Raw genomic sequence first — 18142 nt, 5'->3', positions numbered from 1 at the left:
AACTCATTCTTGGTGCAGCTGTGAAGAAATTTTAAAATCTGACAATGTAAGGCAGACATGTGGATTTAATTAGGAAACGTAGATAAGTCCTTAGTCTGACACCCAAATGTTCAACTAAATGTTCAGCATTATTATGAAAGATACTTTGTTGACTATTGTGGTTTTGGAGATATTCTAGCATCCAGTAGCTTTCGGTGGCCACCCATTTCCAGATTGTCCCTGAGTTTACAGCTGAGGGTCAATGGGAACAGGCAGGTTCACAGGAAGACTGACAATGCTCCAACCACGCCCACTCAGCATTGGAGTCTCACATTACTTTCAGGCAGAAACAACTGACACAACTTTTTTTTTTTAATATATATTTTATTGATTTCTTTATAGAGAGGAAGAGAGAGGGATAGAGAGTTAGAAACATCGATGAGAGAGAAACATCGATCAGCTGTCTTTTGCACACCCCCTACTGGGGTTGTGCCCGCAACCAAGGTACATGCCCTTGACTGGAATCGAACCTGGGACCCTTGAGTCCATAGGCCAATGCTCTATACACTGAGCCAAACCAGTTTTGGCATGACACCACTTTGTAGGTGCTCACCTTCTACTCTTGCCACAGTGAATTATTATGGTTTGGCCCTGGGCTGGTGTAGAAATGATCCCTCCATGCTCATCAAGATGTAAACTCATAGAAGTGGGCACCTTGCTTTCTTGTCACAGCTGCATCTCAGTCCTAAGAAGAGGTCCCGGCACAGACTTGATGTACTCCCTCTTGCTTCTCTGTGTGAGGTCTTGTTGACTACTTTGGGGTTCAATGTTTTCCTAGAGCCAGGCTGGAATACAGGGAAGATGCACACATCCACAGGTGTGCAAAATTAATATGCAAGTATTTAAAAATTAATGGTTTTCCCAGAGAATGACAGTATGAGATGAGATGTTCTGATCTTCCTTTCTAGGTTCCTGAGATTCCCACACCTTCTTCATCCCCAGCAGACAGAAGAGCAGCATGAGGCCTGAGAACCAGAGCAGCGTGTCCCAGTTCCTCCTCCTGGGGCTCCCCATCCCACCAGGGCAGCAGGGCATGTTCTTCACTCTGTTCCTGGGCATGTACCTGACCACGGTGCTGGGCAACCTGCTCATCATCCTGCTCATCAGGCTGGACTCTCGCCTGCACACACCCATGTACTTCTTCCTCAGCCACTTGGCCTTCTCTGACATTTCTCTTTCCTCTGTCATTGTCCCAAAAATGCTAACGAACATGCAGACTCAGGTACAATCCATCTCCTATGTGGAATGCATGATTCAGTTGTATTTCTTCATGCTTTTTGTTAGTCTTGACAGTTTTCTTCTGGCTGTGATGGCATATGACAGGTATGTAGCCATCTGTCACCCTCTGCACTACACCACCATCATGAGGGAGGGGCTGTGTGTGCTGCTGGTGGCTGGCTCCTGGATTCTCTCCTGTGGCAATGCCCTGTTGCACACCCTCCTTTTGGTCCGACTGTCTTTCTGTGCTGACAATACCATCACCCACTTCTTTTGTGACCTTGCTGCACTCCTGAAGCTGAGCTGCTCAGACACCTCTCTCAATGAGCTAGTAATATACACTGCGGGTGGAATTCTTTTCTTCCTGCCTTTTGGTGTAATTTTGGGCTCCTATATCCGTATAGGGACCATCATCCTGAGGGTGCCCTCTACTAAGAGACTCTTTAAAGCCTTTTCTACCTGTGGCTCCCATCTCTCTGTGGTGTTTTTATACTATGGGACAGCTGCAGGTGTTTACTTTTTCTCTTCATCATGGGATTCCAAAGACATACTTGCTTCAGTCATATATACGGTAGTTACCCCCATGCTGAACCCCTTCATCTACAGCCTGAGGAACAGAGATATAAAACAGGCCTTAGAGATGTGTGTCAATAGGGTTAAGTTCTTTAAGCAGCAATCATTAAATCCTCCTTTTGCAGTCAGGAGCACAGGGAGATGTATTTCCTAAAATTATTGTATCGTTGAATATCCATATACCTTTCATAGAACATGCATTCTGTCATTATGTACATGTGCTGTTAATATGTTAACTAGGTCACATTTGCTACTTGGATTGTCAATAATTCTTTATTACTAATTGATATTTTTTGCTTGTTTATCATCTCTTACAAGATGTATGCAAAATCTCATGCAAAACATTTTGCACAATTATAATTGTGGATTTTTGTTTTTCTCCTTTGAGTCATGTCAGTTTTTGTTTATGTATTGATTATACTGTGTTAATGAGGATGCTCTGATTTAGCATCATAGTCTGCTTCTGGTGAACTTTCCATTTATTTTTTCTCCCTGATTTTTTAATGTTGGCTTTTGTTGGCTTCGAGCTGATTATGCACATTCAATGTCATCATGTTGGTAGATTGCAATCAGCCATAATAAGAAAAATTACACTTTGGAAATTCCCAGGTACTGAAAAATAAAAAGCTTTGTAAAAAGAGAGACTTATAAAATATGTATTTAACAGCACATAATTGCGTTTATAATTAGAAGATATTTCTAGTACTGGGTCCTACCTTCAGACCTCATCTACTTCTGATACTTTCTATCTATATGTACAGATGCAGACAGAGATATAGATACTAGTTTAGTATAGATGGTAATGATGCAGCTTTCTCGCTGTTAGTGTTTACATGTTATTTCTCTTCTATCACTTTAATCTTTTCTTTGTCCTTATATCTTTGAGGTGTCCATTGTTAACAGTGTAATGTTAGATTTTGCTCTTTTTATGTGGAGTAACCATTTTTATGTTTCTGGAGAATTATATCTATTAACATCTAATGTAATCATAATGTATTTGCATTTATATTTTTTCTTTGTATTTATATTTCCATATTACTATGATTTTTATTGTTTTTTTAAAGCTCTGTACTTTATTTAATATATTTTTATTGATTTCAGAGAGTAAGGGAAAGAGAGAGAGAGAGAGATAGAAACATCAATGATGAGAGAGAATCATTGACCAGCTGCTTCCTGCACGCGCCCTACTGGGGATCGAACCGCAACTCGAGCATGTGCCCTTGACTGGAATTGAACTTGGGATCCTTCAGTCCACAGGCTGATGCTCTGTCCACTGAGCCAAATAGGCTATGACCCATATTACTATGTTATTTCTTCTTTATTGATTAAAGTAGTAAATATGTGTCCTTATCCCTCCATTCACCCCACCCCCCATCATGCCCTCACCCTCACCCCCTGTTGTCTGCATCCATTGGTTATGTTTACATGCATGCATACAAGTCCTTTGGTTGATTTCTCCCTCTTATACCTACCTTCCCCTACCTTCCCTCTGAGGTTTGAGCATCTGATTGATGCCTTTCTGTCTCTGGATCTGTTTTCGTTCATCAGTTTATGTTGTTCATTATAATCCACAAATGAGTGAGATCATGGGATATTTAACTTTCTCTACTTTTTTTATTTGATATATCTGTTTCACATTTATTCTCTTTTGTCTTCTTCCTTTTTGATTAATTAAATTCATTTTTGTCATATCATTCCCCGTCTATTTACATCTTGTTCATATATTATTATTTTATAATTCTTTTATGTATTGTATATAGAGATTATTTTTAGTTTCTCTTTAAATTTTAAGTATAATTTAAATGCAAAATATGAAATTTATTATGTTAGCCTTTGTAGATGTACAGTTCAATGGCACTTAGAAAACTCATCACCTGTAACTCATTCTAGGACACCTATAAAAACTCTATAGAACATCAAAATAATTGAGTGTTTGGCAATTGTGAAAAAAATTAGCACAAAGATATCTATCCAGAGACAGAGAAACATCAATCAGAACGTCAAACCTCAGGGAAGGTAGGGGACAGCGGGGGTAAGGGGGAGAGATCAACCAAAGGACTTATATACATGCATATAAGCCTAATCAATGGACACAGACAACAGGGGGGTGGGAGCATGAATGGGAGGTGGGGGGTAATGGGGGAATAAGGACATATATGTAATACCTTAATCAATAAAGAAATTTAAAAAAAAGACATGAACATACACTTCACCAAGGAGGATATAAAGATGGCAAACAAACACAAGGAATATGATTAACATTTTTAGTCATCAAATAATTGCAAATTAAAACCACAAGGAGATACCACTGAAGATGGGGAAACAAAAACTTGGCAATACTAAGTGCTGACAAGGAAGCAAAGCAACAGGCACTTTAATCTTTGCTGCTGGGAATATAAAATGGTACAGCTACCCTATAACAGGGTGTTGCAATTTATTTTAAAGTTAAACATACACATACCATATAACCCTACAATCCTACTCATAGGTGTGTATCATAGAGAAATGAAAATGTATGTTCAAACACCTGTACACAAATGTGCATATCAGATGTATTCATAATCTCCAAAAACGGTTAACCCATTTTCTTCCAATGGATGAGTGGACAAACTGTGGGACAACTATACGATGTCCATATGATGGAATAGTTCTCAGCAATTAAAGAGGAACAAATTATTGATAACATGCAACAACACAAATGGATATCAAAGACATTATGTTGAGTGAAGGAAACCAATCCCAAAAGGTTACATACTGTATGATTGTATTTCTATGACATTTGTGTGACATTTCAGAAAAGGGAAAACTATAGCAACAGAGTTTACCAGGAGTAAGGTGGGAGAGAACTGTTCTATATTCTGATTATGGTGATGGTAACATGAATCAGTACCTATGTTAAAACTGTATACCAAAAAACGCAATTTTATTGCATGTTATTAAAAATGTATTTAATGTGAAAAAAAGATATCTATGAATCATTATAAAGAAATTCTACCTAATAAAAGGATAATATGCAAATTGACCATACTTTCGTTATGTCTGAGCCATGCCCACCAGCCACGCCCACCAGCCAATCAGGGCAAGTATGCAAATAAACCCAACCAAGATGGCTACAGCCACAGAGAGCAAGGTTTCCCAGGCAACAGAGGAAGCCAAGCTTTCAACCTGCCCTTGCTAGGCCTAAGCCTCCACTCAAGCTACAAAGTTTCAATTATAGAAGGTAAACAAATCTTAACAGAAATGGCGGCAGCCACGGAGCTGGAGAGAGCAGGCCAGGGTTGCCCCTGGCAATGGAGAAAGCAAAGCTTTCTGCACACCCTGGCCAGGCCCAGGCCTCCGCTTAAGGCTACAAAGTTTCAATTATAGAAGGTGAATTAACCCCAACAGAAATGGCTTCCGGCCACGGAGCGAGCAGGAGGCTTGGCTCCGCTCCAGGCTACAAAGTTTCAATTGTAGAAGGTAAATAAAGTCCAGATACCAGGGCCTCCTCTTGGGTCGCCAGGGGGCGTGGATGGCCTGCAAAACACCACAGGCCCTTCACCCAGGCCGCCCCACGCCCCAAGGGAACCCCCATCCTGATCCAGGACACCCTTCAGGGCAAACCAGCTGGCCCCCACCCCTGCACCAGGCCTCTATCCTATCTAATAAAAGAGTAATATGCAGATTGACCATCACTCCAACACACAATATGGATGCTCCCATGTGGTCAAAGATCCTTTCCCCATGTGGACACAAGATGGCCACCACAAGATGGCCAGCAGGGGAGGGCAGTTGGGAGGGACCAGGCCTGCAAGGGAGGGCAGTTGAGAGGGACCCAGGCCTGCAAGGGAGGGCAGTTGGAGGCGATCAACCCTGAAGGGGAGGGCAGTTAGGGGTGACCAAGCTGGCAGAGGAGGGAAGTTGGGGGCAAACAGGCTGTCAGGGGAGCAGTTAGACATCAATCAGGCTGGCAGAGGAGTGGTTAGGGGGTGATCAGGCTGGCAGGTAGAAGTGGTTAGGGGCAATCAGGAAGGCAGGTAGGCGAGCAGTTGGAAGCCAGCAGTCCTGGATTGTGAGAGGGATGTCTGACTGCCTGTTTAGGCCCGATCTTACTGGGATCGGGCCTAAACGGGCAGTTGGACATCCCTCGAGGGGTCCCAGATTGGAGAGGGTACAGGCTGGGCTGAGGGACACCCCGCCTCTCCGTGCATGAATTTCGTGCAACAGGCCCCTAGTATCAGGATAAATGGGAAAATAGTAATGTGTAAAAGAGCATTTACAAGATTCCAATTTTAAGTGAAAATAAAGGGGAGATAGAACACATATATGTCTGCCTATTTGAGTAAAAAGAAACAAAGGAAGAATAAAACAGTTGTTAAGATCTGGAAACAGCCCAAGTGCCCATCAATAGATAAGTGAATAAAAAAACTGTGGTACATTTATACAATGGAATACTACTCGGCTGCAAAAAGGAAGGAAATCTTATCTTTTGCAACAGCATGGATGGATTTGAAAATTATTATGCTAAGTGAAATGAGCCTGTCATAGAAAGGCAAAAACAATATGATTGCACTTATATGTGAAATCTAATGAACAAATAATATTTTTCAAAAAATAGGAACAGAAGCATAGATGCACAGAATAGACTGACAGCTATAAGAGGGTACTGGGGCTGGATGAACAGGTGAAGGGATAAATCAAATATATATATTTACAAATATAATATAATATGATATTATATTTGTAAATATACATATTTGATTACAAATATATATATATATATATATATATATATATATATATATATATATATATGTAAATATATATCCCTATCCCTGGTTGGGGCACATGCAGGAGGCAACCAATTGATGAGTCACTCTCATATTGATGTTTTTCTCTGTCTCTTTCTCTCCCTTCCACTCTCTCTAAAAATAAATGGAAACATATCTTTGGGTGAAGATTAACAAAACAAAAACATCGATCAAATGCTGAAACTTCAGAGGGAAGGTAGGGGAGGGTGGGGGTAAGGGGGAGAGATCAACCAAAGGACTTGTATGCATGCATATAAGTATAACAAATGCACACAGAAATTAGGGGGCATGAATGGGGGGCAATGAGGGGATAAGGACACATATGTAATACCTTAATAAATCACACACACACAAAACAAAGAATAAAACAAAACAAAACAAATGAACTTAACTATATTTCTCTAAAGGTCAATGAAAAATATCTTCAGATAAGTTTTTTTTTAATTTTTTAAATTTCTTTATTGATTAAGGTATCACATATGTGTCCTCATCCCCACATTCCCATCCCAAACCCCTCCCCACATATGCCCCCACCTCCCTGTTGTCCATGACCACTGGTTAGGCTTATATGCATACATGGTTGATCTCTCCCCATTTCCCCCACCCTCCCCTACCTTCCCTCTGAGGTTTGACAGTCTGATCGATGCTTCCCTGTCTCCGGGTCTGATTTTGTTCCTCAGTTTATGTGTTTTAACAAAACAAAACAAAAACAAAGATTAAAATAAAACAGAAACAAAGAATAAAACAAAACAAATGAACCTAACTATATTTCAAATGAATACCATAATTAGACTAAAGGGGGAAATGAAATAAATAACTAAATTAATTTTTGAACCCAAATTTTGTCTATATATTCTCACAAGTAAAAACCAACAACACCTGAAATAAAGCTTTAAGCTGTATTTAGTGTCACTGACAGTGGTGTGAGTTCAAGATTCTGAAACAACTCACCATGTATCCAAAGACTCAGCAAATAAGTAAACACTGAGGAAAAAGGAGTCCCTCTCACTCTGGGGGAAAGGAACTCTGTACATGGAAAGGAGATGCTACAAAGAACTTTATGGTGCCAAACTAGAATTAGACATATTAGAACTAATGGGTTTTAAAATGTATAAACAGATTGCAACTTATAGCTTACTAGAGGCCCATTGCATGAAATTCATGCACGGAGAGGGGGGGGGGTGTCTCTCAGCCCAGCCTGTAACCTCTCCAATCTGGGAAACCTCAAGGGATGTCCGACTGCCCGTTTAGGCCCGATCCCGGTAGGATCGGGCCTAAACGGGCAGTCGGACATCCCTCTCACAATCCAGGACTGCTGGCTCCCAACTGCTCACCTGCCTGCATTCCTGATTGCCCCTAACCGCTTCTGCCTGCTAGCCTGATCACCCCCTAACCACTCCACTGCCAGCCTGATTGATGTCTAACTGGTTCCCTGCCAGCCTGTTTGCCCCCAACTTCCCTCCTCTGCCGGCCTGGTCACCCCTAACTGCCCTCCCCTTCAGGGTTGATCACCTCCAACTGCCCTCCCTTGCAGGCCTGATCCCTCCCAACTGCCCTCCCTGCTGGCCATCTTGTGGTGGCCATCTTGTGTCCACATGGGGGAAGGATCTTTGACCACATGGGAGCATCCATATCGTGTGTTGGAGTGATGGTCAATCTGCATATTACTCTTTTATTAGATAGGATAGAGGCCTGGTGCAGTGGTCGGGGCCAGTTGATTTGCCCTGAAGGGGTTCCCTTGGGGTGTGGGGCAGCCTGGGTGAAGGGCCTGTTGTGTTTTGCAGTCCAGCCACGCCCCCTGGCGACCCAAGAGGAGGCCCTGGTATCTGGAATTTATTTACCTTCTACAACTGAAACTTTGTAGCCTGGATCGGAGCCAAGCCTCCAGCTCGCTCCGTGGCCGGCAGCCATTTCTGTTGGGGTTAATTCACCTTCTATAATTGAAACATTGTAGCCTTAAGCGGAGGCCTGGGCCTGGCCAGGGTGTGCGGAAAGCTTTGCTTTCTCCGTTGCCAGGGGCAACCCTGGCCTTCTCTCTCCAGCTCCGTGGCTACTGCCATTTCTGTTAAGATTTGTTTACCTTCTATAATTGAAACTTTGTAGCTTGAGTGGAGGCTTAGGCCTAGCAAGGGCAGGCGGAAAGCTTGGCTTCCTCCATTGCCTGGGAAACCTTGCTCTCTGTGGCTGTAGCCATCTTGGTTGGGTTTATTTGCATACTCGCTCTGATTGGCTGGTGGGCGTGGCTTAGGCATAGCGAAGATGCAGTCAATTTGCATATTATCCTCTTATTAGGTAGGATATGTCAACATCTATACTGTTCCCATTCCCCAATCTTTCTGTTCCACTCCAGACCCACCTCTTGTGAGCTAACTTTCCTTTAGTTTCTTAGTTTCTAGTTTTTATTCCTTGTGTTTCTTTTATATATATTTCCAGTTGGCTTCTCTGAGATAATTTAGAATCCTTGCAGGCAATAAACACACCTAAGACTTCAAAATGAATAACTACAGTAATGGATTTGAACTTAGAGAATAAGAATACACAAGTCCATAATGATATAAATAAATAAATAAAAAAATAAATACATAAATAAATAAAAATAAATGAGGGTGGAATATGGGTAAGTTTCTTCTTATAGGAGAATAGAATTAATAAATATATAAGAAATTATAAAATTGGAAGAATCACTATTTGGCCACCACATTTGTAATAATTTTCTCATATGAAAATCACCAATGGATATTAAGTATAGAAGGTGAAATTTTAATGAGCAAAAGGTTATGGTTATATAGTATAAATATATGTACCTAAATGATACCTATTAATTATAAGGTTAAAATAGAAACTAAGAAAATGGCAACTTTACAGTAGAGAACCAGGCACACACTACCTTAGTTAACTGATCAAGGATAACTATTTATGAGGCCAGCATTACCCTAATTTCAAAACCAGATAAAGAAACAACAAAAAAAGAAAATTACAGGCCCATATCACTGGTGAACATAGATGCTAAAATTCTCAACAAAATACTAGCAAATTGGATCTAGCGACATATTAACAAGATCATACACCATGACCAAGTGGGATTTATTCCAGGGATACTAGGCTGGTATAATATTTGCAAATCAGTAAATGTCAGCACATAAACAAATTGAAAGACAAAAATCAATTGATCATATCAACAGATGCACAAAAAGCATCTGACAAACTTCAACACCCATTTTTTAATAAAAACTCAACATGGTGAAGGCCTGGTATGGGGGGGGGGAGCAGGCTAGAAGGGGTCCTTGGGGGAAAAGGGGATATATGTAATACTTTCAACAATAAAGATTAAAAGAAAACTCAGCAAAGTGAGGATAGAGAGATAATATCTCAACATAATACAATCCAAATATGACTAACTTATAGCCAAAATTATTCTCCATAGGCAAAAACTAAAACCATATACCCTATGGACAGGAACAAGACAGGGATGTCTGCTTTCACCACTCTTGTTCAACATGGTACTGGAGTTTTAATAGCCACAGCAATCGCACAAGAAGAAAAAATAAAAGGAATCTAACTTGGAAAGGAGGAATAATAAAAGGAGGCAAGAGCATACAATGGAGTAAAGACAGTCTTTTCCATAAATGGTGCTGGGAATATTGGACATACATGCAAAATAAAACACAAAAAAGAAAGAACCACAAACATACACCATACACAAGAGTGAACTCAAAATGGTAGAATACTTAAATATAAGTTGTGAAACCATAAAAATTCTAGAAGAAACCATAGACATCAAGATCTCAGACATCTCTTGTAACATGTTTGTAGAGACATCTCCTAGGGCAAGAGAAACAAAAGAGAAAATAAATAAATTGGACTACATCAAAATAAAAAAAACTTCTAAACAGCAAAAGAAACCATAAACATCATGAAAAGGGAGCCTACTGTATGGGAGAACATATTTATCAATGATACATCTAATAAAGGATTAATATCCAAAAAATGTAAGTAACTCATACAATTAAACAAAAGGAAGACAAACAATTCAATTAAAAATGGGTAAAGGACCTAAATAGACACTTTTCCAAAGAGGACACACAGATAACCTAGAGACATATAAAAAAATGCTCAAAGTCACTAATCATCAGAGAGATGAGATGCAAATTCAAACGACAATGAGGTATCACCTTATACCTATCAGAATGGTTACCATCAACAAATCAACAAATGACAAGTGCTGGCAAGGGTGTGGAGAATAGGGGACCCTAATATACTGCTGGTGAGAATGCAGATTGGTGCAGCCATTATGAAAAACAGTATGGGGTTCCTTAAAAATTAAATATGGAACTGCCATTTGACCCCGCAATTCCACTTCTAGGAAACCTAAAACACCAATCAGAATGAAAATATGCACCCCTATGTTCATAGCAGCGCAATTCACGATAGCTAAGATCTGGAAACAGCCCACCTGTAGATGAGTGGATAAAAAAGCTGTGGTACATTTACACCATGGAATACTCTGCAGCTGTAAAAAAGAAGGATTTTTTACCCTTTGAGACAGCATGAAGGGACCTGCAGAGTATTATATTAGGCAAAAAGCCAGCCAGAGAAAGACAGATATCACAGGATCTCACTTAAATGTGGAATCTAATGAACAATATAAGCTGATGAACAAAATAGATCCAGAGACATAGAAGCATGGATCATACTGTCTAATCTCAGAGGGATGGCAGACATGGGTGGGTGGGTAGGAAGAGATCCACCAAAGAACTTGTATGCATATATGCATAACCAATGGACCCAGATATTAGTATGGTGAGGGTCTGGTGAAGGAACTGGGGCAGGCCAGAAGGATTAATGGGGGGAAAAGGGAGACATATATAATACTTTCAACAATTTTTTTTTGGAAAATTTGTTAAAAAGGATAAAAACACTAACTACTGGAAACAATATCATATGCCTTCTGATAATATGCACTGGTATATCAGCTATAAATCTAAACCTGAAGTATACATACACACACACACACACACACACACACACACACACACACACACACACAGAAGGTAAACACAGTAGAATGTTCACCAATGGGGAGTTTGCTAAAGATTGTCCAGGAATTCTTAATATCATTATTACAACTTTCTTTATCTTTAAAATCATTTCAAAATAGAAAGTTGAAAAATCTTTCTTCCCAGCTGGAGCAATGCCCAAGAAGAAAGGTGTCCAGGGCATGACTGGAATCAGGGACACTGCCCCCTAGGACTCCAGTCCCTCTGGCTCTTGAACACTCAGCTCCCCAAAGGGCAGTCAGAAATCAGCCACAAGCTTGGGGACTTGGTTGCAGTCTCTCATTAGCAGTTAAGCATTATCTGTGGACTCTTTTCTGTGGAGCTGGTTAAGGAAAAGGAAACTTTGTAGAAGTGCCAAGTCCCCAGATCTTGCTTCTGTGTGTCTGGACATTAGGTCTCCTGAAGAAAACCTGAGGAGATGGGCAGTAATCTGGAGCAGAAGGTGTCTGAAGTCACCAATGACGAGCCCAGGTGAGAGGAGCTGGAAATCTGACCTTTCCAATGAACCTCCTGTGTGTCAGGGGGTTAATGTGTGAGAGTCTGTGTCCATGACCCTGTGTGTGTGCATGTATTGTGTATGATTATATATGTGTTGTTTGATAGTTGTGTGTGTATGTGCTATGAATCTAACAGTCTCATTTTAGCATATGTGGACCAAATTATCAGCCTCATAGCATGTTATTAGGGACTCCTGATTCATGTCTGTGATTGTAAACACTGGCACCACAGCTGAGCATTGGGAGTGAGACTGTTGTCTCTGCTGCTGGACAAGAAGATGCCGACCTCATAAGTAACCAAGGTCAGCTCAGAGGGAGCTCAGACCTCTGCTCAGCAGTGTGTTGTGCACATGTGAGCTGTACCTGTGGGTGACACTCTCATGTATGAGAGCTGGAAGTTATGTTATTGGTTTTCTCTGTGTGTATGTGACATGTGTGTGTGACCATAAGCATGGGTGTTTGTGGTGGTTTAATGATTGTGCCTGTGACTGAATAGACTTAACAGCCCCATGCTGACTGCCTCCCCCAGCAAGGGGAAGGTCAGAAGGAGGGAAGCTCCTTAATATACTCTTATTAAAAGGAGAGTGTATACTGTTTGTTGTAACGAGTGTGGCTGAGTGTGCATATGTGTTGTGTTGTGTTGTGTGTGTCTTGTAGATGTTTAAATTGTTTGTGGTCTTGTGTGTTTTTGGTGAAGTGTGTATAGTGTTTGAGTTATGTATGTGTGGTGAGTTGAGTGTTCACCTGGTGCATCATGTAGCAGGTGTGTTGATGTGCATTGTGAGTGTGTTTTGGGGTGAGAGATGTATTATTGTAGGTTGTGTATGTCCAAATTTGTATTGATTATGACTTGTATGTATGCATATGAGTGTTTATGCGGTGAACCACATATTGGCTATTCTTCCTTTAGGGTGGAAATTTGGTCAGGGGTGGCTTACATTCTGAAGTCAGCAGTGTGTGTGTGTGTGTGTGTGTGTGTGTGTGTGTGTGTGTGTGTGAGATTCGTATTCATGACTCAAGTATTTCCTAAAGTGTCCTCTTTGTGGGGCACCATTACCTAAAATATTCAAATTCTAAACAACATCCTGTTTCTTGAAATGGATCTGCTATCATTTTTATGTACCTGAGTGTTACTGAGTTGCTCAGAATATTCCAACCTTTCTTTCTTTTTACTAAACATCCTAGGGAAACAAACAAATAAACCATAAACTTCAGGCATCATGATATGTGAAGGTATTGGGCAGAATTACCAATAAATAGTGACGAGACCTTGGGGAAGTTATATAAAACATTGGTTTCACTTTCATGTCTATAAAATGGAAAGAATGACACAAGTTTTATGAATCTTGCAAAGGCCCTCTGTAAATAGTTATTGCATAAATATATCTTAATGTATTTGAGCATTTTTTGTCAGTTGGAAAATAAATAAATATGAAGGACTAAAATTATCTAGTAAAGGGAATAAAAACATTTTGGACAACTCTGGGTCCTCACAGCTCTAAAATAATATATTGTGCTTGGCTCCTAAACAAGAAAAGGGAAGTTTCCCTGTGTAACAGTTAAGAGCATGGTTTCTGATCACAAAAACCTATTAGACTGAATCCCATGGAGCAGCTAATTGTTGGCAATTTTTAATTTATAGAAAATGGTAATCATATATATCAAGTTATAAACATTACATATCACATTAGCAATAGATACTAATATACACACGTGTATTTGTGCGCCATTCTGTCCCTGCTGTACTGCTGTGAGCCTACAGAATTTGTGTCATTTATGTTTCTATTTCTTAAAAACTAAAATAGGTCAAAGAATACAAATCCAGCAGTTGTAAAGAGGTTTTCAAATCTGGGAATGTAAGGCTGATGTGTGGAATTAATTAGGAAACATAGGAAAAGTACTTAGCCTGGTACCCAAATGTTCATCTAAATATTCAGCATTATTATGAGAATAGAGGCCTGGTGCACGAATTTGTGCACAGGGAAAGGAAATTAATTAGAAAAAATATTTTAGTATTGCTATTTTCACTTTCTCTATAATTGATGTGTCAACCCAAATCACGAATGACAATGACAGATGGAAACACAGGCATGCGATTAGTGCCTCCAAGAGCTTTATATGTATAGATAAACTTGCTTAATTAGATCTGCTTTCTGATTTAGCTAAATTTTTTCCAGCCCAGTGAAGCACCCCAACTTCTCTTTCAGGCAATTGTCAGCAACACAGCAGTAAATATCAACATGAAGCAGATTATCATTGTAGACTATGCAGAGAGAACAATGGGTAAAATATTTAACTGCCAGAGTGCTTGACTATGTTCTGCACAGTGAGAAAACCTAAAGTCATTTTCAAGTTCCACCATTTCTTACTTCTTTTCAGTTGGGTCATATTTCTAAACTTTCTAAATCTCAGTTTTCCAGCTAATGAAAATAGGATTCTACCGAGTCTCCTATCTACATACTCCAGGACTTCTGTGTGGATCAAATGAGATGAGGCACGTGAAAACGCTTCATAGACATTTGGTTATAGTGTCAAATTTTTCCACCTGGCTATAAAGCAAGTCGTGTTCCTGGGCTGAAGAAACTCCAAGGGGGCTAATCGCACTGGAGAGGAAGCTGGGTGTTGCTACATGAAATTATTGCCCAGAGCCCACAGCCACCATTTCTGAGCTGGTCTAGCCTAGGCTGGGCTGTAGGCCACATTTGTGCCATGGGGTCTCGGCAGCGTTGGCTGAGATTTGGTGGGCTGTCACTCCGGGGTGGTGGCAGGGCCTGTGTCCCACTTGGGTGAAGCTGAGTATTGCTTTGTTGGCTCCAAGTCCATGGTGCCATTTCTTTGTAAATGGCCAGTGCACATCACAGCAGCTTCTGCCTTGAGATTCTGCCCCCTGGTGGTCAGTGCGCATCAAAGCAAATGGCTGGATGGATAGAGGGATACTTAGCATATTAGCCTTTTATATATATAAATACTTTGTGAACTATTCTGATTTTGGGGATATTCTGGCATTCAATGGTATTCAATATGTGCCCATTTCCAGCGTGTCCCTGAGTTTACAGCTGAGGGTTAATGGGAGCAGGCAGGTTCACAGGAAGTCTGACAATGCTCCAACAAGGCCCACTCAACACTAGAGTCTCACGTTACTTTCAGGCAGAAACAACCGACACCACTTTGCAGGGGCTCACCTTCTACTCTTGCCACAGTGAATTATTATGGTTTGGCCCTGGGCTGGTGTAGAAATGATCCCTCCATGCTCATCAAGATGTAAACTCATAGAAGTGGGCACCTTGCTTTCTTGTCACAGCTGCATCTCAGTCCTAAGAAGAGGTCCCAGCACAACTTGATGTACTCCCTCTTGCTTCTCTGTGATGAGGTCTTGTTGAATAATTTGGGGTTCAATGTTTTCCTAGAGCCGGGCTGGAATACAGGGAAGATGCATACATCCACCCTTGTGCAAAATTAATATGAAAGTATTTAAAAATTAATGGTTTTCCCAGAGAATGACAGTATGAGATGAGATGTCCTGGTCTTCCTTCCTAGGTTCCTGAGACTCCCAACCGTTCTTCATCCTCAGCAGGTAGAAGAGCAGCATGAGGCCTGAGAACCAGAGCAGCATGTCCCAGTTCCTCCTCCTGGGGCTCCCCATCTCGCCAGGGCAGCAGGGTGTGTTCTTCACCCTGTTCCTGGGCATGTACCTGACCACGGTGCTGGGCAACCTGCTCATCATCCTGCTCATCAGGCTGGACTCTCGCCTGCACACGCCCATGTACTTCTTCCTCAGCCACTTGGCCTTCTCTGACATTTCTCTTTCCTCTGTCATTGTCCCAAAAATGCTAACGAACATGCAGACTCAGGTACAATCCATCTCCTATGTGGAATGCATGATTCAGTTGTATTTCTTCATGCTTTTTGTTAGTCTTGACAGTTTTCTTCTGGCTGTGATGGCATATGACAGGTATGTAGCCATCTGTCACCCTCTGCACTACACCTCCATTATGAGGGAGGGGCTGTGTGTGCTGCTGGTGGCTGGCTCCTGGATTCTCTCCTGTAGCAATGCCCTGTTGCACACCCTCCTTTTGGTCCGACTGTCTTTCTGTGCTGACAATACCATCACCCACTTCTTTTGTGACCTTGCTGCACTCCTGAAGCTGAGCTGTTCAGACACCTCTCTCAATGAGCTGGTCATATTCACTGTGGGTGGAATTCTTTTCTTCCTGCCTTTTGGTATAATTTTGGGCTCATATATCCGTATAGGGACCATCATCTTTAGGGCGCCCTCTACCAAGAGACTCTTTAAAGCCTTTTCTACCTGTGGCTCCCATCTCTCTGTGGTGTCTTTATACTACGGGACAGCTGCAGGTGTTTACTTTTTCTCTTCATCATGGGATTCCAAAGACATACTTGCTTCAGTCATATATACGGTAGTTACCCCCATGCTGAACCCCTTCATCTACAGCCTGAGGAACAGAGATATAAAACAGGCCTTAGAAATGTGTGTCCATAGGGTTAAGTTCTTTAAGCAGCAATCAGTAAATCCTCCTGTTGCAGTCAGGAGCACAGGGAGATAGATCTCCTAAAATTATTGTATTGTCAAATCTCCACATACCTTTCATAGAATATGCATTCTGTCATCATGTACATGTGCTGTTAATATGTTAACTAGGTCACATTTGCTACTTGGATTGTCAATAATTCTTTATTACTAATTGATATTTTTTGCTTGTTTATCATCTCTTACAAGATGTATGCAAAATCTCATGCAAACATTTTGCACAATTATAATTGTGGATTTTTGTTTTTCTCCTTTGAGTCATGTCAGTTTTTGTTTATGTATTAATTATACTGTGTTAATGAGGATGCCCTGATTTAGCATCATAGTCTGCTTCTGGTGAACTTTCCATTTATTTTTTCTCCCTGATTTTTTAATGTTGGCTTTTGTTGGATTCAAGCTGGTTATGCACATTTCTTCGCAGCTCACATTCAATGTCATCATGTTGGTAGATTGCAATCAGCCATAATAAGAAAAATTACACTTTGGAAATTCCTAGGTACTACCAAAAAAAAAAAAAAAAAGAAAAAGAAAAAGAAAAAGCTTTGTAAGAAGAGAGAGACTTTTAAAAAATGCATTTAACAGCACATAATTGCATTTATAATTAGAAGATATATCTAGTACTGAGTCCTACCTTCAGACCTCATCTACTTCTGATACATTCTATCTATATGTACAGATGCAGATAGAGCTATAGATACTAGTGTAGTATAGATGGTAATGATGCAGCTTTCTCATGATTAGTGTTTACATGATATTTCTCTTCTATCACTTTAATCTTTTCTTTGTCCTTATATCTGTTAGGTGTCCATTGTTAACAGTGTAATGTTAGATTTTGCTCTTTTTATGTAGAGTAACAATTATTATATTTCTGGAAATTTTTATCTATTAACATCTAATATAATTGTAATATATTTGCATTTACATTTTCTTTTTTTGTATTTATATTTTCCATGTCACTATGTTTTTTTTTTAAAGCTCTGTACTTTTTTACAGTGGGATCTGCACAGGCATCCCACTTCTTCCTGTTATTATTTTTTTAAATTTAATAAATCTTTATTGTTCAGACTATTACAATTGTTCCTCTTTTGTCACCCATAGCTCCCCTCCACCTGGTTCCCACCCACCCTCTGCCTTACCCCTCCCCACTGTCCTCATCCATAGGTGTACGATTTTTGTCCAGTTTCTTTCCGCACCCCCACACCCCTTTCCCCCCAAGAATTGTCAATCTACTCCCTTTCTATGGCCCTGATTCTATTATATTCACCAGTTTATTCTGTTCATCAGATTTTTTTATTCACTTGATTTTTAGATTCACGTGTTGATATATCTTTGTTGTTCATAATTTTTATCTTTACCTTTTTCTTCTTCTTCCTCTTCTTAAAGAATACCTTTCAGCAATTCATATAATACTGGTTTGGT

The 18142-nt window shown here is 40.4% G+C and overlaps 1 protein-coding gene across 1 annotated transcript; it reads left to right on the top strand.

Annotated features, from left to right (window-relative positions):
• The first annotated feature begins 997 nt into the window (after positions 1-997).
• LOC129151770 (olfactory receptor 1J4-like) lies at positions 998-16739 on the top strand. The gene is made up of 2 exons (XM_054727702.1): positions 998-1494; positions 15761-16739. The coding sequence occupies exons 1-2, from the start codon at positions 998-1000 to the stop codon at positions 16737-16739; spliced, it is 1476 nt and encodes a 491-aa protein (XP_054583677.1).
• The last annotated feature ends 1403 nt before the right edge of the window (positions 16740-18142 follow it).

This window comes from Eptesicus fuscus, chromosome 15 (genome assembly GCF_027574615.1).
Source record: "Eptesicus fuscus isolate TK198812 chromosome 15, DD_ASM_mEF_20220401, whole genome shotgun sequence".
In the NCBI taxonomy this organism is placed as follows: domain Eukaryota; kingdom Metazoa; phylum Chordata; class Mammalia; order Chiroptera; family Vespertilionidae; genus Eptesicus; species Eptesicus fuscus.
Note: the sequence above shows the minus strand (reverse complement) of the source record. Positions and strands in the feature narration are given on the sequence as shown.